Genomic DNA, 23,906 nt, shown 5'->3' with positions numbered 1-23,906 from the left:
CAATAAAATCAAAAACCACAAATCAATACAAAAACTAAAAAAATATAATGTCTGATATGACCTGCTCTTAATAAAATGCATTTCAAGTTCATTTCTCTAACATTTTATACAAATTAACTTAAAAAATACCAAATTAAAAAAATGGTGTCCAGCCCACATACATCTGACACAGGTTATCAATATCAGTCGCTTGGTGTATTAAACTTCTTGTCTGACCTTCCACTGACAACGATTGTGACTGTTTACCGATAGCAGGGTATTTATTTTTTGGTATGATTCTAAGACTTCCTTCTAATCTTAATTTAATATCTTTAAGACGTTTCACATTTAACTCGTTAGTCATTTCACAATTTTCTTGTCCTGACTTAATTTTTTTTCTCAACTTATTTTCATCTCTTTTAATAAGCGAATCATATATTAGTGGTTTTAAAACTGAAATCAGTTGTTCCCTTTGTTGTCTCATAACATGATTAGTGATTTCACATGATTGTATAAACATACCTTCATAGCCAGTAGGACCCATTGCATCCACCATATTATGAGTTAATCGAAATGGAACTCGCTCAGGCCATTGAAATTCTTCACCAATGTTACAGCAACAATTAAAATCAACATGCATAACTTCTCCACTGCAAATATCCAACAGTATATTATCATTATGACGATCACCCAGCCCAACCATATAGCCTACTATTGACATTACTGCTGCTGTTCTAACATATGCAGTTCTCGCTTGATACCAGGAAACTGGATGAGGAAACTCTTGTAAAAACCATTTTCTTAAAACTGGAGGATATTTCTTCAGCAAATTATTAGCAAAATGTTGCCTTTTCTGTTGCAAAGGTACGTTTATATTGTAGTAGTTATTTTGAAGATCATTAACTTTAATATTCATTTGTTGATACAAATTTTGTATTACATTACGATAAGTTGACAAATTTGATATCCATTCAATAAGACCAGAATTTTCATTTAAAGCTAAAACTGAGTAAGTGCGTATATGTAAACGACGGTCTCTTCCCTCCGCATCACACTGCAAATACATATTTATAATATTAAAAAAGTCCATAAGTCGGGCATCAAATCGCAAATCATCATTTGCTTTAACCATCATGAAATATTCTAAACCATCAGAACCGACAACGGTAAACTTTTTAGGTTTTTGCAATGATCTTAGTACAGTTACTTCCTCTTTAACACTATGTATGTATACCATCTTCAGAGGATAAGGATTATGATCGCTATAATCAACTGATCTAGGTAAGGACACTGTCATAAATTTTTGAAGAGGAAGCAAAATTTGGCAAAAAGATGACTCTTTTAATAAACGAGGTAATTTTTTATTCAAGCTACTGAATGAAACTGTTTCCTTGGCACTACATTCCCTATTACTAAATTCAATTAAGCAATTATGTAACTGATTCATGCAAGAAATAAAATTCAATAATTTTTTATCGCTTTGAATAAGTTGTTCGTTTAATAATTCTTCACACCTTTTGACTCTTAATGCGTGCTTAGATTTAGATGCCGCAATGAATAACCACAAACTCTGTTCTGGATAACTTTTAATAATTCTTGCCAGTATTTTTTTTAAAAGATTATAGCAGTCATTTTGCGGGTGACAAATTCTTGACAGCAACTGAGAATAAGAAGTCATAAACATGAACAACGGTAGCTTATCGATAAACCCCTCTATCAGTTTATTTAACTTAATCATTGTCTTTTTCTGTTCAATAATATTGGCGATCTGATTTGATGATGAAGCTGCTGATGAAGATTTTGAGGAATTATTGGCAAGCTGTGCACCGAACTCTAGCCATATACTCAACATGCGTGGCATAGATTGATATATGTATTTACAACCATACTGCAGAGATTTACCAAAATATTTAACAAGTTTTTCTTGACACTCCAGGCCTTCCACTGATTGCTTCTGGATATCATCATATGAAATGAATATTTTGTATTGAAATTGTGCAAGGCAAATTATACTCTTTTCCCAATCTCTTCGTGCTTCAACTGCCTCGATGTAACAACTTAGATTTGTCTCCATTTCAACATTTTGATCATTGTAGGTTGCAATTAACAGTCTAGCCTAAAAACAAAACAAATCATTATAGCAAAAACCAGATCACATTACTATTTCACTACAGATTGTTATTAAAAAGGGCAATTAGGTACTTTATTAACGATGAGATCAAAGAAAATTAAATCAGGCCACAAGGGAGTATTATCCTCTATCAAGATACAGTTTTTTTTCTTTTAAGTAAGCCAAGATTAATATCACAACTATTTTGATTAGTTATTGGTGTTATATATCTTTGTTGACTTGAAAGCAGTAACAACACACTGGTTTTGAGTGCCATTAAAATTAACCATTTTGAATAAGTAAAAATAAATACATAGAGAAAATCAGAAGGTTTAAAAAATAAAAACACTCCTACAATTAATCTAAAATAGAAAATTATGAAATTTTTGAATGTGCATATATTTAAAGAAAAAAGCAATAATGAAGTCAATAAAAATTTTAAAACATAATAAACTGCCAACCACAAAAGATAAACACAAGATCTAAACACCCTTAACAAATGACAATAACAATTAAAGTAATTTTTTTAAGTTAAAAGATAATTTAAAATAATATTCATAAAAAATTCAATAATATGTGATGGTATATTTCAATACTGTGTAGCAAATATAATAACAATGGCTCAATTTGTAATTAAATAAAATTAGAAAAATTATGTATAAAAAATAAATAAATATTTCATAGTTAACTTGTATTGAGAATATTCACAACATAATAATGTACCTGCATTCCACCATTTTTTTGTTTTCACAAAATTAACCTGGTAGGTATTTCCAAATCTGCTAGTTATAATATAGAGGATACTTACAGAATAAATGGAACAGCTATTGAAACTGTTTTTTTAACTATATATATATATATGTTTTTAAACTATATTTTTAACTACATATTTGCAACTTGCCAATCAATCATAATTTTTTGTTAAGTTGCCTCAGATGACAAGCAGTAGTGACAAGAGATTAAAATGTGATATTAATATTTCTGAATTATTCATTTTACAACTACAGACAGTCTCAGAGATTATAAAACGATTTGATAAATTTTGAGTATGATAGTCTACAAGATAAAAAAAGCTAGGAAAGTGTAGGTTTTACTTTGAGTGATGTAAAACAAAATACACCCTAAATCAATAGATTTATGACAGAGAACAGCTAGTTTCAAAGTTTTGTTGAAATGCTGGTAGGAAGGGAATCCTTTAGGTGTAGAAACAAGTAATCATCACTAGGCAATAAGTCATTGTGTATGGGGATGATGTTTGGCCAGGATGTATCCCAGTCAAACTGAATTTCTGTGTTTGGGTAGCAGTGTACAGCAGAGCACTGACATGAGACAAAACTATTCCCATTGTCTGTTCTGAGTAAGAGACAGAACTTATGATTCTGCCTTTTTGTAAGAATCTAAAAATTAAAACCTGTCTGTCTGTCAAAAAAAAAAAGTTCCAAGAAATTGCAGCTAATGTTTGAATTTCTCCACACACCATGAACTGATGTTTTAATTTTGAATTTATATGAGATGTCAATGTCTCACAATATAAAAATTATGAATAAGAAAGAATATTATTAAGAAACAACTAAATGATAGTAAAAACTACACAAATAAAAATTAACGTATAATTATCGAATTAATGGCAATAAATAAAATTTAGATTTGTAGAGTAAAGAAGAGTAAAATATAAAATAAATAAAAAAGTAATATATTTCAACAATAAGGAAAAAACAAATTAATACAAGCTAATATAAAAAATAAAATATTTTGACTGCCATATAATATACCAACCAATACGATAAAACATACCGTATTAATTACACGATATAATACCTACAATGGTAAAACAAATCTATCATTCAAGCAACATTTCTCAAAATGTATAATAACCTAAATAATTAAAATTCCAAGTAGTTTACTGAACCAGAATATTTCACTTTTAATAAGCATAAAATAACAAATACGGAGAGTAATTTAGAAACACTTTACATAGTTAATGATAATAACAACAGATTTGATGTTATAGAAAAGTGTAATATATTTATATGTTTACAATCAAACATAAAATGATGAATTCCATCAGATAGAATATGAGCAGGAAAATTTATATCAATTTACACAGTAATTTTATTACAATTTATAAGGTAAATAAAACCTATCTATAGTAAATACTTTCCAGAATTATTTACTATAAAGTAATGTATGTAATACATATGTGACTGTTTAATCCTTTTTCAGTAGTGATTTAATTTTTTTCTCCTTTCTTTCATTTTTTATTATCTTCAGGTAAAAAAAAATGTTTTCTCAGCATATAACACTGGCCAAAAATAATTGATATTATTTTAATAATCTTTATAAAAAGGATGGGTTGTAGATGGATTTTTATACAAATTTAAAAAATAATATAAAAAAAATATAAGTTCTCTTTCAATGAATGAAAGAGAGCAATATTAATTAATTTGCAAAAATATCAGAAATCGTTTAATTTTATTAACCAGCAACAAATATAATTGGGAATTTCACATCACAAAAATCTTTGTTATGCTAAATAAAAAATCTTTGTTATGCTAAATTTTTCTAAATAAAAATACTGTCAGAAGGAACTAACATTTTGCTTAAAATAAAATCAATTTTTAAGATTATCAGAACATTAAAGATTATACTAATGATTTATATACCATGCGACTAATGAATCATAAAATAAGTGTAATTCTTCAGTACATACAGGTAAAATTCAGGTTAGCAGTGATTGCCTATGGACCAAACATTTGTTTGGCTAGCACAACACTGTTTGGCTTTGTCACGTTTTACATTCAATCATACTTTATGCAGTATCAGTCTGGTTGCATGGGTTGACAGTAAAGTGTTCGCAAGCCAAGTTGGGCAGTGTCAAGAGGAGGCTGGTACTACGGACCTGTTGTGGTTACAGAACAATATCTATGAACAAGGTGCTGGTGGTCATCATAGCTATTCCGCCGATAGATCTTATTGCAAGACAATTTGTAGAGATGAGAGAGGGGCTGGAAAGGGAAGAGGCCTATACCATACTGATGGAGAGATGGCAACACAGATGGGAGGAGTCCCCTAGAGGAGGAGCTTGAACAAGGAGGTTGATCTTGAAAATATAGCCATGGGTTGAGGAATTTGGGGAGGCTGAGTATGAACTGACCCAGTTCCTGACCAGGCATGGCTGTTTCTGAGGATATCTGAAAAGATTTATGCGAGCAGTCTGATTGCTGCATGTATTGAGGGCATAGTCACGGTGATCATCAAATGAAGACTGGCAGATGAGTAGTGGGGGTTTGTCAGTCCTCATAAGTGGACAGGAGGGGCTCCCTTGGGTCGCTGTCTGCCAATGACTCGCAAGGAGAAATGAATCCTTCTGCTCAGGTGCTGCCTAAATGCTAGATGCCTGTAATAACAGCATGGGAACCATGCCTCATGGCTAGGTCCAGTTGCAGTGAGATCCCAACACTGCCGTCTGTTGTGGGCAGACGGTGGCTGGGAGAGCTTTTTCTTCTTCCAATGACAAAAAAAGGAAAGAATTCTTTGGACATATCAAGAGAATGGAAGATTCAAGACTTCCGATACAGCTAGTACAATACAATCTTGACTCGAAAAATACCAAGACAGGATGCAGATGGATCAGAGAAATAAGAGAGGATCTGAAGGAAACTGGCCTTAGATCAAAAGACACCACAGATAAGATAAAATTAAAGAAGAAAATCAAGAACAAAAACACTTGCTTCACACTCATAATAAAAAAACTTGAACATTTTCAAAACTAGAAAGAGCAAAAAAGATAGAACGGATCAAAAAGTACTAGAAGGACTGCAAGGCCCAAACATTCCCATTAAAGAGACTTGGGTAATAGACTGACTAAAGGGATCCTATGCAGTAATAAAAGATAATAATACAAGCGTACATCAAATATAAATGAGATTTTTGTTCCTGAGCATCTACGGTTGGCAGGACTAGGCGGATTCTTCTAGTATGCTTGGGTGGGGTCATTAGGAATGAGGAGAGCCGGCCATTCCACACTCCCAACCAATTCGTCAGTAATGCTCACAATGTTGTAACAACAGGTGCACCCCTCCATTGTGCAATGCATAATTATAAAATTTCTTGCTTATGAAGGAGTTCAAGTGATGGAAATTTACCAGAGATTAACCACAGTAGAAATACAATTTTGTATTAAAAAACAAAAAAAATAATTCTTATAGATTATTTATTGAAATCATTAAATATTTTTAAATCTATACATTAAATTCCTTAGCCAGGCTACTTACAGGCAGCAAATTATTTTATGTAATAAATTATGTTTGACGACAAACAGATTTTTATTTTTTTCCATAATTTCACTTAAAATTATACAAATCCTTTAGTAAGCTATACTTAGTTATATTTTACATGTTTTGTTTGTACGAGAGTAAATCAAATATAAAAGGGATTTTTGTTCCTGAGCATCTACAGTTGGTAGGACTGGACCCGCACTTCCAGTATGCTTGGGTAGAGTTATTAGGAGTGGGGAGAGCCAGCCATTCCACACTCCCAACCAATCTGTCAGTAACGCTCACGATGTCAAAGCAACAAGTGCAGCCCTCCACTGCTCTTGTTCATGAAGGAAATTTTCCAGAGATTGACTGCACAGTTCAGGGACCAAATACCGTCAAGGACTCATATGTTTGCCTGGCATAAAGAGTTTAAGGAACGATGAGAATGAGTGAAAGATCAGGAACATGATTACTATCCTCACACCAGCATTACAGATGAAAACATTCAAGCAGTTTGAAACATTCTTGAAGACAATCGATGGGTGAAAATTGCAGAACAGATTGGAATAAGTTATGGGAACTGTCAAGTGATCATCACAAATGTCCTACAGTTCCATAAAGTGTTTGCCAGTTGGGTTCATCGCCTTTTGACCGCAGATCAGAAGTTGAGATGTTTGGAGGTTTGTCATAGGCTTATAGCAAGGTATGCGAAAGAAGGTAATGCATTTTTGAATCAAATCATCATCTGCAACAAAATGTGGATCCACCACTACACTCCCCAGTCAAAATAAGGCAGTATGGGGTGGCAGAGGAAAGGGAGGCAGCCCCAGTGAAAGCGAAGTCTCAACTGTCAGCTGGCAAGGTTCTTTCAACCGTTTTTTTCGACCGATGAGGCACTTTTGCTCATTGATTTTTTTGCACAAGCAATGCACAATCAATGCTGCTTACTACTGTGGGCTGTTGAACAAGGTGAGGGCTGCATATTGCCGCAAAAGACGAGACCACCCAATTTTGAGAAGCCATCCTCCTCCATGGAACATCAGGCCCTATACTGCAGCTGTAACAGTCTCAAAACTAGAAGAAATGCACTGGATTCAACTTCATCATCCTCCTTACAGCCCAGACCTATTGCCCTGTGATTTTCATTTGTTTGGGCCGCTTAAAGAAGCTCAAGGAAGGCAATAATTTAAAGATGATGAGGGTGTAGAGGGATTTGTGCGCAATTGGCTCCTGACACAACCAGCTTCATTCTACAATGTTGCAATAAAAAACCATCCTGCTCGCTGGGAAAAATGTATTTCTAAATCAGGAAACTATGTAAAAAAATAAATTATATTTGCCTTTAATTTAAAAAAAAATAAAATCCTGTTTATATTTGATTTACCCTCGTAATAATACTAATAATAATAGAAAATAAATAAAAAATGTAGAAATAATAAATAAAAAATTTCAAAAGAAATAAATACCTTGGCTAATAATTTACGATCATCAATGCTCAATTGTGCAATTGAAGAATTAATATCAGCCGATGCTACAAGCAAAGGGAAAGTTTGTTCAATTCCTCTTTTAAGAGCGGTTAGAGCTGTATCTTTTTCAAGTTTTGCCCAATGTAATTTTGCCTTTTCAATAAATAAACCATTTGGTTTTAACTGTTCAGCTGACAATATATTGGAATAGGCTTGTTGAAAGTTGTTAGATCTGTAAACACAAATAAACAGAAAAAACCCATTAAAAATAAAATGAAAATCAATTTTTAATTTTTAACGACAAACCGAAATAATTCGTATTAAAAAAAAATCAAAAGTGAAGTGTTTTTAAATTAATACAAGGTATGAGTATTATTGAATCAATATTAAGCACATGCCACCATTCTACATATGAACTACATAGAATCACTATGCCTTAGTTGGCAGTACTGAGCATTCAACTCTGGGAAAAGAAATTCAACCTACATTGAAGGAGAAATATCTTCATAAACAATGGATATCCTCTTCAACATGCAATTTACTTAATAAATACCAGAGTTCTGATAACAAATTTAAACAAAGATAATGGTGATAATGTATACATTGATTGAAAAAAAGTTTTGTTGGAAAGTGCTAACAGCTCATCTAAAAATAAAACAAGAATTTGGAATTTTTGCATCAGTATTTAGAAAGATCAATTATAATAGCATTAGTTAGGTGTTTGTTTCCAAGGCTTAAAAGATAAGAATCTTTATTTGTGACTGCAAAAATATATGTACATCTACAATTGCAATAAAATCAATTTAAAATAGAAAAAAAAATTAATACAAAACTCATAGTTCTGTTCTTAGCATTTATAAGCATATGAACAATATATGTCTGGAGTTAAAATTTTTAAAGGTTTTTTTATTTTAGTAATTAGAATAATTAGAGTAGTTAAAACTTATATGAATGTAACAATGTCAAATAACAAGTCATTCATTTATTTGAATGTACCAATACTAAATAATAATAGTTGCCAGAAAACTTAATGATATTTAGGTAATTAATGTAATTTTAGAAACAGGTTAACTTAAAGGGTATTTTATTAATTTAAACAATATTAAATAGTTTTAAAATTTTTTTAAATAATGATGGGAGATCCAGATGTCAACATTTTACAGCATGTAATAAAAATACAGCTCTTTTCTGTTCATAATACTTTTTTAATGCATGTTCTAATTTCAATTGTGAATCTATTTTTTATTAATGCTGCAAAAATATCTTAAATATTAGCACTCAAAACAACCAATTTGAGTTTACACTCTTCAGTGGCTTCAACCCAGACAAACTTCTTCTTTGAGTTCTCCTTTGTTTATCCACCCTTGGAGATGGACCCACAATTAAGCATTTACACAGCTCCACAGGGTGCCATCACCTCAAACTACCTTGATAGTAACTAAGGTAACCCCCCCCCCACAGATAGCCAGGACTCGTCCTTTTATTTGCACGCCATGCCTCTAATGAGGAACCCCAAAAGGAATCCCCACTGGGACTACGGTCTTACTTTACCCCTCAGTTGTAAAGTCCCAAGGAAATCTCCACCCAATCTTCAAAAGTGAGACACATGAGCATCCCAACCCTCGAGGACGGAGCTGTTCCAACCCTAGGCCATCCCCAAAAGTGAAGGTGCACAGGTCTCATTTCTTGTTGTTGGTCTTACAGCCACACCACCCCTAGTGAATGTCCTTGAACATTGGATAAAGAACATTTGGCCTCAGTTTGAAAATCTTTCTGCAGATGTGCCTCGACCCCACAAATAAAGCAATATGTGTCAGGACCCAGCCTAGTGCCCCACCCTCCAGTACCGATAACATCGTTCTTCGGTGGACATGATACTTGACAGGGCAAGTATCATGGAGGATCATTCATGTAGGATGATTCGCATACCTGATGCAAATTTGCCTAACCTTCACCAGTTCTTCAGCCAGCAGAGGCGGAACTGCCACCGTCACCACCTTTCATTTGTCTCTCCATACAACAATCTCAGAGAGAGAACATCTGTTGTTACAGAGTCCCCAGCAATCTTCCGCATCTCACGCTGCAGTTCCTCCTCCATGATAAGGGTGTTGACATCCTTTATCAACAAATGGACCGCTACCAGCTACAAACATCACTACCAGCTGTGATAGTGGTACCCTCCACTTTATCCATGATTTGTTGCCATACATTGGTAGCTGTGTTCCCTTGTCATGAACTCCTACATGGAAGTCCGCTCCCTGACCCCTACGTGCCGAAAGAATTTTCACCTCTCACGGTGACACAGTATCCTTAACTGTGCAGAGAAGGTCTACATATGACTGACCCGCCACCTTCACCACTACATGGTTGGGGGCCCCACCAGCTTCTTCAACAGGACTCGACTTCCCGCAGTAACCAACGATGATGCATCCTCGCGATACTCCTTGCGTTGATACTCAAAGCTTGTCTAATGATCTGTGCACCAAATATTTGGCCACCTGGTGAAGATGGAACCCCACTTTTCCACAAGGCCCACAAAAACAAGCATCGGGGGATACTTGCCCAGTATTAACAGGGTTGACTCCACTAGATGGGTAACCAACCATTCCTCTCCTTCAGAAGAATCTACTGCCACCATATAATTTAAACCACCAACATTCACTGCCCCATAGTCAACATCTTGGCTGTAAGCTTTGTGAGTGTAGAGCAGCCATTTTGGCACTACTAGAAAATATAGATTTCAAGTGGATAAAAGTATCTAAATACAGTGAGTGATATCTTAAAAGGTTTATTAGTGAGGTAGAATAAGTGTAATAGATTGGAAAGTGATCGAAAAAACAGTTTTTTAGATATTAACAGAGTTCTAAATTAGTCCCACAACCACATGGTGACAAGTGTGGTAGAGTATAAAAATACAATTTAAATAATTTCATTAGTGATAATTAGTGTTTATATTACAAATCTACTAACATAAAACATTTTGTAAATTATAAGCAGATAAATTAAGTAGTATTTTAATTAAAAGTGAATAAGATTTGTTAAAAACAAGCATTTAACCTAAAAATTGCCATGTCCTCAGCAATTTAGGTTAACTTCTGCTGTGCACCAATTTTCTCTTGGAAAGCTTCTCAGCAAAAAAGTTAAATATTAGTATAAGTCTGGTGAATTTCCTAGTATATTCTACGGTACCAACCTAGAAGTCGTAGCATTTGTGGGGTTGCCCAACAGAGTTGGAGGAGGAAGACAAGTGTCAGTTGATCATTTTTAGGGAATCTCCGGTCATGGCAGACTTCCAGGAAGTTAAAAAGTCCAGGTGGAAGAGGAGGCTGGAGCCTTTTTCTTCAACCTCCTTGATGTCAGAAGATGAAGGGTTCACAATGGACACAGACGCGCCCACCTGGGCAGTTAAGGCGAATCCACTGGTGGAAAAGTTTCAGAGCGAGAAGGGTACACTAGGCAGTTCTCTCTCGATGGTAAGAGCAATGCAGGAGCTAGATAATTTTCTAGTTTTTGCAGCATCAGGTAAGGTGTGAGCGAAATTGATTCTACAGTTCTGGCATTTCAAAGAGGTTCTGTCTGCATTGGTGGAAGGTTATGAAAAATTGGCCTCCCTGCCCAAGAAGGTCAAAGTTATTCAAAAGCCGGTCTCGGTCCCACCCCAAGCACAGCCTAGGTGCTACACTGATACTGTCAAAAATAAGCGGCAAGCCAGTCAGACGGCAAAAAAGCCGGACGTACTTTTCATGAACAAAGTGGAGGGGTCCACCAAGTCCAGCACAGACCTAAATAAGGACTTTTAGGCTGTCCTTCGTGACAGCCAAAAGGGTCTGAAGATTTGAGACATTAAAGGGACCAGCAATGTGTTGGTTGTAGTTGTAGACAATAAGGAGACAGTCCAAGTCATCACAGACTCTCCGACCATCAAGAAATTTGAGGTTAAAGTTGATCTCAAAATAAAGCGTAGGCCCCGGGTCATTGTCTATGACACTGACCACAGTTTGTCCGATGAGGAGGTGCTGACTCTCATACGAGAGCAGAACACCGATTTGAACAAGGGCTGCTTTTGAGAAGGAATGTAGGATGGTCTTCAAGACTGGCAAATGTGATGCCCAGCAGTATCATGGAGTTTTTGAAGTAGGTGCTGATCTCTTCCAGAAATTCTTGGCTGAGGGAAGGATTATGTCGATTTAACATTTCGCCACATCAAGGAATACCTTGATGTGCAACAATGTTTTCAGTGCTACAGGTTCGGTCCTAGGGCCAAATTCTGCAAATATGCATCAGTATGCACGCATTGTGATGAGGAAAGCCACAAGCATGACAACTGTCTGCAGAAGAAAGAGACTCTGTCTTGTGTCAACTGTAAAAGATTGCACAAGAACCATAGGCACTCTGTCAATAATAGGGAGTGTGGTTGCTGTCTAAGAGCAGTTGAGATGTATTTCAACTCTTTGGATGGTTAGATTCAGTCAATTAAATGCCCAGGGCACCTATGTTGTCCAAGTAGAGTTAGGTGAGGTTGTCAAACTGCGGATTCTCGATATTGTACTTCTACAGCACCCATACATGGTCAAGGGTTATCTACCAGGTTTCTAAGAATGGAAAAAATTTTTCATTGGACAAGACAGTAAAGCCACAATTCTGTACAGGAAGTCTTTAGATACTGTTTTTGTATGGCAGGCCTCTGACACGCATCATGTCGTCAAACTTGCCATGAATGGTTTGGACCTAGTAGTTATTAGTTCATACTTCCAGTACATGGATCCCATTGAACAACATTTGGAAAAATGGGATAGGAAGCTTACATTGGTACGAGGTTGTTCAATTCTGATAAGTGTTGATGTGAGCATCAATTCGCCTCTTTGGCAGAGTGGGATCACAGATGAAAGCGGTGAATTAATTGGTCGAAGGTTTCACTGTGTGGCACAATTTCAAAGTTTTCAATATAGCAGGCAAGTTGGATACCTATGCCGGGATGGTTAATGGACGGAGAGCCTTCCATGATACAAAAATTGATGTTACCATTGGCAAGGATATCCCTGGTAGGATTCAGAACTGGTCTGCAGTTGGTGACTGCATGAGCAATCATCGGCGAACAGTTTTTGACTTAGTGAGAGGGGTGCGTGAAGTCTATAGGGAAGCTGCCTGCACAGCAAAGTGGACTGCCCTAAATTTTCTAATCTTCTTGCAGTCAAGCTTCGGATGTTTACTCGGAGCTTGGAGAAGCTCCCATTAGAGTACCTGGCGGAGGGTCTTTCTTCGGTGGTTATTGAAGCTGCTGATCAATCCATTCCTCGAGGTACAGGTCGAGAGAGAGTAGCTGGTTGGTGAACTCGAGACTTGACAGTAATGAAGCAGACTGTGGGCCGGCTAAGGAGAGCCGCACAATGTGAGGGTGAGCCTGAATGGCATGCAGCTCTGCTTGCGGACTATTGCTAAACAAGGACCGAGTATTTTCATAAGATTAGGTCCTCTAAGCAAGATTCCTGTCGCTCTTTTGTGAAAGAGCAGGGAAATAAGATAGTTTATAGAGTTATCGGGCATAAAAAGAAAAAAGACGTTTTACTGTTGGCTCTCTTAACACAGGACGGCATTGTAATATATAAGGATCGTGTTCTCAGTCTACTGATGAACAATCTACTTCCAGATGATACTGAGGTTGGTAAAACCTCGTATCATCGCCGAGTCTGAAGGGAAGTCGCAAGTTTTGGTTCTGAGATCACTGAGATGGAGGTCCGTCAGATAATCTGCAGTCTAGCTAGGAATAAAGCCCCCCGGATATGATTGTATCATGGTGGAGCTCCTTGTTCGCATATATCCCATAATCATTTAGTCCCCTTACTAGGGTTTTCAATAGAATGTTCTTTGCTGGATATTTTCCATTTGTTGGAAACGTGGTGTACTTTAGTTACTTTTCAAAGTTGGCGACAAGGATCCCATTGTAAGCTCATCTTACCGGCCTTTGACACTCTAGCCTGTAATAGGTAAGGTCTTCGAGGTCTTGCACCTCCGAATAAATAGTAGGTTAACTTCCGATCATTAGTTAATGGACGACCAGTATGGTTTTCGCCAGGACAAGGGCACAGAGAAAGCAATTCTCAAGGTATTAGACATAGCATCCGTCTAGTGTTTACAAATATGTTAATGATGTCTTCTTGGATATATCTGAGGTCTTCAATAATCTGTGGTGGACCTCTTGTTTCAACTGCAGAGGCATGGTTGCACACAAAATGAGGTGGAAACTCTCTTGAGCTACTTCAGGAACCAAACCGTCATTCTTTGCGACGGCAGTTCGAAAGTAGGAAATACCCTCTAGGGTAGGATCCCTCTGTCAAAGAGGGAATCCTCATGTAGATTGTTGAACTCTACTCTCTAATGTGGTTGGGACTGCCCAGTGACTGCTGCATTATCGCTTAAGCCGATGATGGGTTGCTGCTGTTCAAAGGAAACTCGAAGAATGAGAAAGAATGCTGAGCAACAGAGGCATGCAAGGTACTAAGGTTGTGGAGTCTTCAGCGTAAGATAGTCTTTAGCCCAGAAAAGACCACTATGATGATTCTGAAAGGTCGCCTAGCTGTGACTTGTCATAATGGGCAGCCTTCCCATAAGGTATGTCACCATTCAGAAATATCTGGGTGTACTCCATGATGAGAAACTTCAATTCAAGGAGCACCTACAGTATGTCATAAGGCAATAGATGCTTTCTTTGGTGTTTGTAGGGTAGTCCACCCTGACTGGAGGTTGAATTTCCGTACCATGCGGATTCTTTATAAAGGTGTCTGTGAGGCCATAATGTTGAACGCTGTGCCCATCTTGGCTCATTGTATGCAATTTCAGTGTTATAGGGATATTTTATTGCGAGCCCAGCATCTTCTATTGCTAGCTGTTGTCGGGGGCTCAGAACTGTCTCGCGAAAGGCAATCTCTGTAATTTCTGGCAATAAACCCATAGATATTCTGACTACGGAACATAGCAAGAGGTGTGTTGAAGAAGGAAGGCCTCTATTCCCAGGGCTTATGCAAGAAATTGAAGGTTTTGACTCTTGGCAAATTAGGTAGAATGAATCTTCTACTGGTCAATATATGCTTGGTATATTTCCAGATGTCAGAGAACTGGGAGTAGTTAAGTGGGTTTCCTCCAATCAGAACATAACACAATTTCTATCGGGACATGGTGGATTTAGGGACAGTTTGCTTAGGTTTGGTTTGGTTGACTCGAGCCTTTGCCCAGTTGTGGAGCTGATGACACTGCGGACCATGTCTTTTATGTCTGTCCCCGGTATGAGGCTGAACATACCAGAGTCGCTAGGGAACTTGAGAGAGTAAATTCCTTTTTGGATCTGTGGGTCAATTAGAAGACCTGTAGAGAATGGACAATAGTGGCTGGCTTCCTGAAGTATCTCGCACTGAGCAGATCAGCTAAGGGGGTATGAGTAGAGTAGTACCCCGGGTGGCTAGGGTACTGCCTGGACAGTTAGATTGGCTGGAAATAGGTGCATTGGTATCACGAAAGTATATGCATGTAAGTAGGTGCATTGGTAAGTTAGAAGTATATTGGTAATTACGTAAAGAATAAGCTGTCAGCAGGACAGTGACTGCACTGCCGAGGGCATTGTTAGCCGTGCAGCCGTGAGGTGTGGTGCAGTCTTGATGAGGGTGGTTAATAAATGACAAACAATATAGCTATCGGAGAGATGGTGACTGCACTGCTGAGGGCATGGGTATCCATGCAGCCATTGGTTGTAGTGCCATTTCGACAATGATTGTTTTAGGTGATGAAGTAAATGTCACGCAGGACTCTGAGATAGAGCTGAGTGGGAATCGGCGGTCTGTCCACCTCTCCCTGGTAGACAAGACTGGAGTTCGTAGTTGTAGTCTAATTGACAGCTTAGATCAGAAAGAGATGAACACATTAAGGGAAATAGTAATAAATTCCATTGTTGCGATCAACATTGCTGGTGGTATGCATTATATTTACTAAATAGACTTGTATGATATAAGGCATTTACAATCAAAAGTAGCTTATTTAAATGTAGAACTAGGCGTGGGGTTCGTGTTTCTGCGAACTTGGTTAGCTAGTTCAGAAGGCAACAATGTAGGACAATCAAGATGTCCAGAAGAGGCCTGCAGCAAAGACAAAAGCTGAGTTAAAAATCACTGATGTAAATGTCTACCAAGGCATTTACATCGGTGGCACCCCAACTGAGACCTGGCTTATTACAGTGAGGTGTAATCAGTTAGAGGATCTGAAGACAACTCCCATTAAAGCCATCGGTAATGAAGGAAACTCGATTGTTCGGCATGCTAATTTTGTTTCCAATACTGTGTGATGTAATTAATTGGTGTATAATTATTATTTGTGATTTTTTTTTGACACAATGGAATAAACTAAATCAAAATAATAGTATTACTATTTTCAAATTTTATTTCTATATTACTAGTACTTAATTTATTTAGTTGGACATGGGTTAATAATGTGTTACGTAGTAATTTTCCTTTGAAATAATTATGTAATAAATGAAATGAGAGAAATACAGGTTGTAATACATATATTATAGTGTAGTATATAGATTATGTCTCTACTCATTATATGACTTTATTTTTGACCTCTAGAAAATGATTATGTAGGGTTCAACATAATTGTTATGGCACAGAGATGGTGCTCTGGATGATAGCTAATCTGGAGTTTAGAACCAAAGATAATAAATAAATATATATATGTAAACAGCATAATCTGAACAATCAATATATCAGTCTTAGATAGGAATAACCAAGACCCATCGAAAGGTACAAAACTGACAGTTATCAAACTTATCAATTTGAATGCTTTAAAGGCATTAAGAATCTTCCAAAACATAAGGGCTGTTTCAACTTTCCCATTGATTAATAGTTTGGAAACAAATACTACTTTCGAAGCGCATTTATTTGTATCAGTGGTCAATAATATTCTAATCATATTGATGCATAATCTAATTGACAAGAGTGTTAAAATAAGTACCACAAAGTATCAGGTTTGAACAATAATCTGAACCTCACATTTGTCCACATTTAATGGAAAAAAACAATCTGCTACTAAAATCCACACAGAAATTTGCCCATGTTAATGGACCAAATTTTATGTATGAAGCTGAAATTTGAAAATGATGTCTTTTGTTTTAAGAAGACAGAGTGAATCTTTAAGGCAAAAAAAAATAGAATTTGCCCATCTGTGGTCAGGAATGATTTGCTGGAAAAAGTAAATGAAAAAATTCACAAAATCCGTTTCAAAACTATCTAATGAATTTTAAAATGTTTTGCGTTCAGTAATTTACAAAATTTTAATGGGAAAAGTGGGTTATAGAATGTTATGCACCAGGTGGGTGCCAAAAATATTGTCAGATGGACACAAAGAGAAACACCTTGGAGTAGCTGAAACATTTTTGCAGCACTACCAAAACAAAGGAGATAAACTGTTTAACCCTGTTCTAGAGATGAGATTTTGAAATTCATATACTAGAATTGAAACAGAACAGCAATCAAAGCAGTAGCAGCATTTATCGTCTCCGAAGTCCAACAAGTTTAAGCAAGATTGTTCTGATAGGAAACTTATGGCGACTGCCTTTTAGGACAACAAAGAATTATTGCTTATCGAGTTCATTAATTGTGTATATATTGTAAATGATAATATGTACTGTGAAAAATGTAGTTTTCTACATTTTTCACTCTCTGATATGTTATTCAGAAGTAAAGATGATAAATACTTAACCACCCACTGCAACAAAAATAGTACAAGAATTGAAGTGACTTCATTCACAGGGAGAGTTTTGGACATTCATCATACAAACCCCTGACCGCGCACCTAGTGATCGTTTCTTTTTTTTCTGTTTAAGACACTGGCATGCAATGCAATTTTAAAATGATGAGAAACTGAAAGGCAAAATAATTAATCACTGGTGGAAACATTTTTTGAAGAGAGAATAATAAAGCTGAATAAGAAATTTTTTTAATATACATTTAAAAGAAAAATCTAAAATCTGAAATGTGGTTCTTTCACTAATTGTTAAAAATTAAATTAATACTTACTTTCTAGCTACAGCAATACTTTTAAGCCAGCTTTTACCTATTTCCTGTTTCAGACAAGAATGTACACTAGGATTATTTGCTGGAACCATATTCTCGGCCAGAGATAACAAAACTCTGCGCATACCTAATACAGGCTGTAGAACCCGACTGGATGGTTGTAAAAGTTTTAGTCTTTGGTCAAACTCCATCGCTACCAACTTTTTAAACTGTTTCTCAAGATACAGACCTCCATTTTTAATGTCCTCATTATCAAAGCTATCACAATTATCCATGTCAGATGGCAAATTCAGAACAAGCTTTCCAATTTTCTCAAATTCATTTAATATATGCAACCTGCAATAAAAGACATTACCGCAATAATACACTAGTCAACTTTTTCTGTAAACAACTTTTTTCAATCATAATTACTGTTAAGAATTATTAATGAACAAATATATTTTCTTATTTAGGTGGATCAGAAAAAGATTAGAAGTAATAAAATGAAAGTTCACAATATACATAAATGAAACAGCTACAATCACTACTTGTTTTAGGTTTTGAATTTATTTTTAAAACAATAAAATCCAGATATAAAAAAAAATTACTAATTATGCTTTAAAAAAGTAAAAAAAAAATTTTTTCATGGTTCTGGAAAACTTTATTATTTTCTTTCAAAATAATCTCTTCCTAATCTTTTACAGAAAAAAACTAAATTGTTTTTTAAGCAAATTTTGATGGCTTAGTCATTTTGTGCTTCAACTACATTAAACTCAAGATTATAAAGCCTAGACTTTAGTAACAAGCTTGACTTCCATAAGAATGTGAAACGTTTTAACTGAGTAGCACCGTAGAGCACAGTGTACAGTTCAGTGTTAAAGCAGAATATAAAACACAGCTTGGCAAATGATTACATGACACCTTCAAAAAATGAATATAAAACATGTAATAATATTATTAAAAGAATCTATCTGTCCTGCTGAAAAAAAAAAAAAACAATACATCTTTATTTTACTAGTTTAGGAGTGAACATTTTTTATTTTCATAATATATTATGAAGTTTATCAGCAGTAATTGTCTACAATAAGACTATATTTATTCATTATACAATTTTTCTCCAAATATTTTTCTTTCTTTACTTTTTTGAAAGTATTTTATTAGAGCCTTTTAAAAGTTAATTTTACATTTTAATGACAAGTATGACATTTTAATAAGCAGCCCTCATGGGTAAGACCAGCATTATACTATGGCCAACAGTAATTAGCTAATAAGCAAATTAAGATGACATGCAAGATTATTACATACATCACTAAGATATGGAAGCATTAAAAGATTACCTGACTATATAATCATATCCTTGTTTATAACCACCAGAAGACATTGCTGATCTACTTAATAACCTTTCTACAAGACTTTTCCGTAAAATATTAAGTTTACTTAACATTAATGACTCGTTATGTTGTTTAAGATGTACCATTGCTTGCGCAATATTGATGCCCCAACTATCATTGTAATTCAATTCAGAATGATCTTGAAACATAGCCTCTAGTTGGTCCATCCTACCCAAGCTCCACAATGCTTCTGCTTGTTCACCATGTAAATCATGAGTGATAAGAAACTGTGAACTAAACGCAAAAAAAACCTATTAGAAAATCACATTTTATCTACTGATATATAGTGAGGAATCATAGAAAAAGAAATTTTACAACGATTAGCAAAAATAAAATGAAAAACTTACTTTTAGATACTAATAATAAAATATTAACTTATAGCTGAAGGTGTATTCACTTTTGGTGGATATATTTTCATCAAAAGCCCAATTTTAAAAATCAGACTATAAAAAGTAAAAATATAAAAGAGAAGAATGTTATAATACTGCTATAATGGCATGTACATAAAAAATAAATGAAAATTACAGAAAGAAAAAGAACCATCAAACTGAAAAATTATAACGTACCACACGTACACTCTTTTAAATTCAAGATGAATTTTATACGCACAGGCAGTTTCTAACTAGTTAAAAAAAAGGTGTTGGTATTCATATAAAAAAATGAGCACAATTTGTCCAATAATACTTTATTTTTAGTCAGATTGTTTTTTCCTTAGAAATTGTTATCTTTAAAAGAGACTATATTAATATAATGTGCACAAGTCAAAAAAATCATTCTTAATAAAATGAACAAATAGTGGCATAATGTTTTCAAATTTCAAAATAACTATGTCAATTTTTAAATCATTAATAGCTTGATAAACATCAGTGTTATCAAATTATGTTTTTTATTACATAAATTCTGAAATATTTTATTATAAACATAATATCATATTTGTTTAAATATGAATTATAGCAAAAATCTCAAGAAATAAATTTGGCTAGTTTTTGATTCTTATAATAAAAAAAGTAGTGGTTTTCTTAATGTGAATATTTAATCCCATACATTTCCATAAGATTTCCCAAAATTAATTAATTAAAAAAATAAAAAAAATTACCAGAGTAAAAATTAAACTAAAGAGAGTAGTTGGATTTAATAGCTCTACTACATGCTTGTATACAGCCATAACTTGCTTGGTACAACATATAGTAATGATTCAATGCATAATCAATATATAAACAATTGTATCCATAAAATCATCCAAATCATAACCTTAAATTACAAAACTTAAATAAAAATTAGTCTTCTTAAAGCTAACATTTAATTGATTAACTACCAAATTGTAGATCAATTCATCAACAAGCACAACTCAATTATAACAGCAGGATGATAACTGTCTTCAGGAAGTAACGGAAATAATATGCATTTGGTTTCTTTCAGTATTCTACATTATACTTCAGTATTAAATAAAAAAATCTATTGTTGTCATTTGGAGTGTAATTTTACAGTTTTAGATTCAGAAACAGAATAAATTTACTTAAAAATCTATCTTGGTTGGATCCTAAAGAAAAATTAAAATTAATATTGTGAACTTCATTTAAATTAAAATCATCCAAGAATAGATTATAAAAAAGCATTAACGTCATTAAAAACTTCCAAGAAATCCTTATAATCATTTAAGCCTGCATTTGGAGATAAGAATACTAGTGACATAGAATAAGACTAATGTTTTGTTTAAATTGTAACAGCTCATACCTAGAATCAAATTGTACCAATGTATTAATAGCTTTGTATTACATGCTATCAATATCCTCCAACTGCAGCTTATTCCTGAGTCACATCTAAACACATTATATCTATTATTGAACAATTAATTACGAAAAATACCTTCCTCCAACCATTAAAACATTTTAAAATAAAGAATTATATATCAGAAAACATTAACAAAAACATTTGTGAATCAATTTCACTAAATCACTATTGAAGGAGATTGGATAAAATGGATTGTTTTCACCCCTCCTCATAAACATTTTTCTGGCCCTGTTAACCATAGAAACTTAAATCTCAGATCCTTCTTGAATGTTCAAGCTTTTCCAAACAGTATTTTTTTCCCACAAAATAAGGATTGATTAATATAAAATGAATAGTAATATTCAAGTTTAGCTATTGTGTGGACAAATTTCTTTAAATTTTCCGTCTTTACAGCACCTTATCCTTATTGAAATGTCTAAACTAAACAATAATCCCAGTGTTCTATTTGTTCATCCCACTCTTTAATCAATTAGTGACAGGTATTAATCATTTATTCCTTAACAACAAATCCACTCATACCAGTCTTAATTCCCTACCCTCATAAAGTAGGAGAAACATTTTCAAAAGGCAATGTTGGAATTCCATGGATTCCAAGTATATATATTGGTTGCAGAGTACTAGTCAAAGTCACCTGATCATAAGATTGTTACCATTTTTATTTGAAGTGAGATTTTCAATGTGCAGACTCATTAATTTCATTTTGTTTAGCAAACGTTAATTTCGTTCGTATAGCAAATGTTTTTTATAACTGAGCTATTTTACCAAATTTTTCATGAAATTCAGGGACTTATTGCAATCTGCTTTTGTTCTAGGATTATTTGTGTTTGAAGTTATCCATTAAAGATTTTATTATAGACAAATCTGCAACATCATTATTATAATCTCCAAACTCTGACCTTGTAGGGGTTGATAAGGGTGACATCACCCACACTTAATCTTAGATGATTATTTGCTAATACACTTATCACAGTACTAAACTTTATTGCTAGATTTAAGGAAAATCACATTGGACTCTGATTTATACACAAAAAATGAAAATAAGGTTAAAATTTGTCACACTGTGTTTTTCTTCAGAGAACCTGTTTATTGGCTTTAAACATTTACTGAATACAGTCATAACTTGACTGAATGGGCTTCGTATATAACTACTACTGCTAGAGCTCACACAGAACAGGTCTAGCCACATTACTTAATACTGAAATAAATCAATCTAAATGTCTATATGCATTATGGATGTGTCTACAAATGATTTATTATTATAAAGCATTTTCAATTATTAATCAAAAGTTAATTTTAGAAGTATCATTCTATACATCATTTGATAATTTTGGGTATTACTTAATTTTAATGAAATTATGTATCACTTTACATTAGGATTCATCTTTTAAAACTAAGTTCAGTGACAGGGACTGTAGATTACAGATGAATTATAATAATTAATATTATAGTTTAAGGCAACTGATAACTAAATACTAGGGGCAATATTACAGTTAAAATTTGGATAGTTGGAGGCTAATTATAAATGTATTAAAGAAGAAATATATTTGCTTTAGAGATGAAATAAGTTTATAGACAATTAAGAAAATGTTATCTCAACTCCATTACATATTTCCTCTATCCTCTATTCCTCTCCCAGTCATCATGATTGCTAAAGGAAATGGTTCCATAATCATGGGATTAATAAAGAGCCACAAAAATTCAACTAATTAAACACACAAATAACAATTTTGGAGTTAGTTAACATTAAAACCATTTAAAAAAAGAAAAAAATGTTAGCCTACAAAATTTCATTGCAGTTAACAGCTTAAAATATATTGCTTAAAATGAAAAAAGAAAAAAAAGAGAGAAAAAAAATATATTACTTAAAATGAAAAAAAGTGTGTCTAAAGTAAACAAAAGTGATTTTGTATTGAGGACTAAAATAAAATTAATAAAAATTCATTATTCTACTCATCACGTGCAAATAATTATTTTATTTTTAAAATATATGCATATAATTATAATTTATCATTGTACATAAGTAATATTGGGTGGTACTTCCTTCTATAACTGCTTTTTATAGACAGGGCAATAAAAGTCTGCTTCAGAATTATGTTTAATGTATAATTTTATGAAAATGTAAAAATATAATTTTCCAAACTTGTAGGAGCAAAAAAAAATGGTTCAACATATATTACTTAATAGACTTTATGTGAAGGTTTTAGATACTTACATTCTAGCCAATAATGATTCAGACAAATGTAAGGCAGTGAATGGCTGATCCATACTGAGGTAACAACCGACCATTCCTTTGACAACATTTTTGTCACACTGGGCCGATTGCTGTGCTTCCAGGGCAGCTAGATGTTCATAACAAGTAGCAGCATCATGTAATCTTCCTGTTATCTCATGATACAATAGTATTTCATTTGGAGTAGGCTCATGTTGATGAGAAGCAATGACACCTCTTAATCCATCTGGTTCATTCAACTGAGAATAAATCTTTCCGATTGATGGTAACAATTCCTCTAATTTATCTGGGTTCTTCACTACATATTCTTCCATGTATAACAATGATCTACTGTATTCTTGGCAATTAAATGAGCCCTTAGCGATATCCATAAGTGAAAATCTTTCTAAAAATTCTAAAACAAAAAATAAGTTCCAATAAAAAAAAATTACCAGTGAAGAAATGAAACACTTAGGGTAGGCATGATTGCCACACACAGGAAGGGTTAAGTATGACCTAATCAAAGGATAAAATACATACATACTTTACACACATCTAAATAAAATAATATGAAGTACTATTTTTAAAAAAAACTAGAAAATAAAAAAATCATTATGAAGATAATCATCAATCAGTTCCACTAACAGATTGAGGATACAATAAA

General features: G+C 34.1%; 1 protein-coding gene across 2 annotated transcripts in view; it reads right to left on the bottom strand.

Moving 5' to 3' along the window:
• Positions 1-26: 26 nt before the first annotated feature.
• Positions 27-23,906, bottom strand: part of mei-41 (ATR serine/threonine kinase meiotic 41) — a 152,724-nt gene continuing 128,844 nt past the window's right edge. For both annotated transcript variants that reach the window (XM_075362915.1, XM_075362925.1), the window contains exons 19-23: positions 23,246-23,657; positions 19,189-19,476; positions 17,876-18,208; positions 7,815-8,046; positions 27-2,095 (exon numbers count right to left, since the gene is read on the bottom strand). In XM_075362915.1, coding sequence (XP_075219030.1) covers positions 134-2,095; positions 7,815-8,046; positions 17,876-18,208; positions 19,189-19,476; positions 23,246-23,657 — 3,227 coding nt within the window. In that variant the 3' untranslated portion in view covers positions 27-133. The remainder of the gene's footprint in view (positions 2,096-7,814; positions 8,047-17,875; positions 18,209-19,188; positions 19,477-23,245; positions 23,658-23,906) is intronic.

The sequence above is a fragment of the Lycorma delicatula genome, chromosome 1 (assembly GCF_047948215.1).
Source record: "Lycorma delicatula isolate Av1 chromosome 1, ASM4794821v1, whole genome shotgun sequence".
Taxonomy (NCBI): Eukaryota; Metazoa; Arthropoda; class Insecta; order Hemiptera; family Fulgoridae; genus Lycorma; species Lycorma delicatula.
The sequence above is the reverse complement of the archived record's forward strand: the minus strand, read 5'-3'. Positions and strand labels throughout refer to the sequence as shown.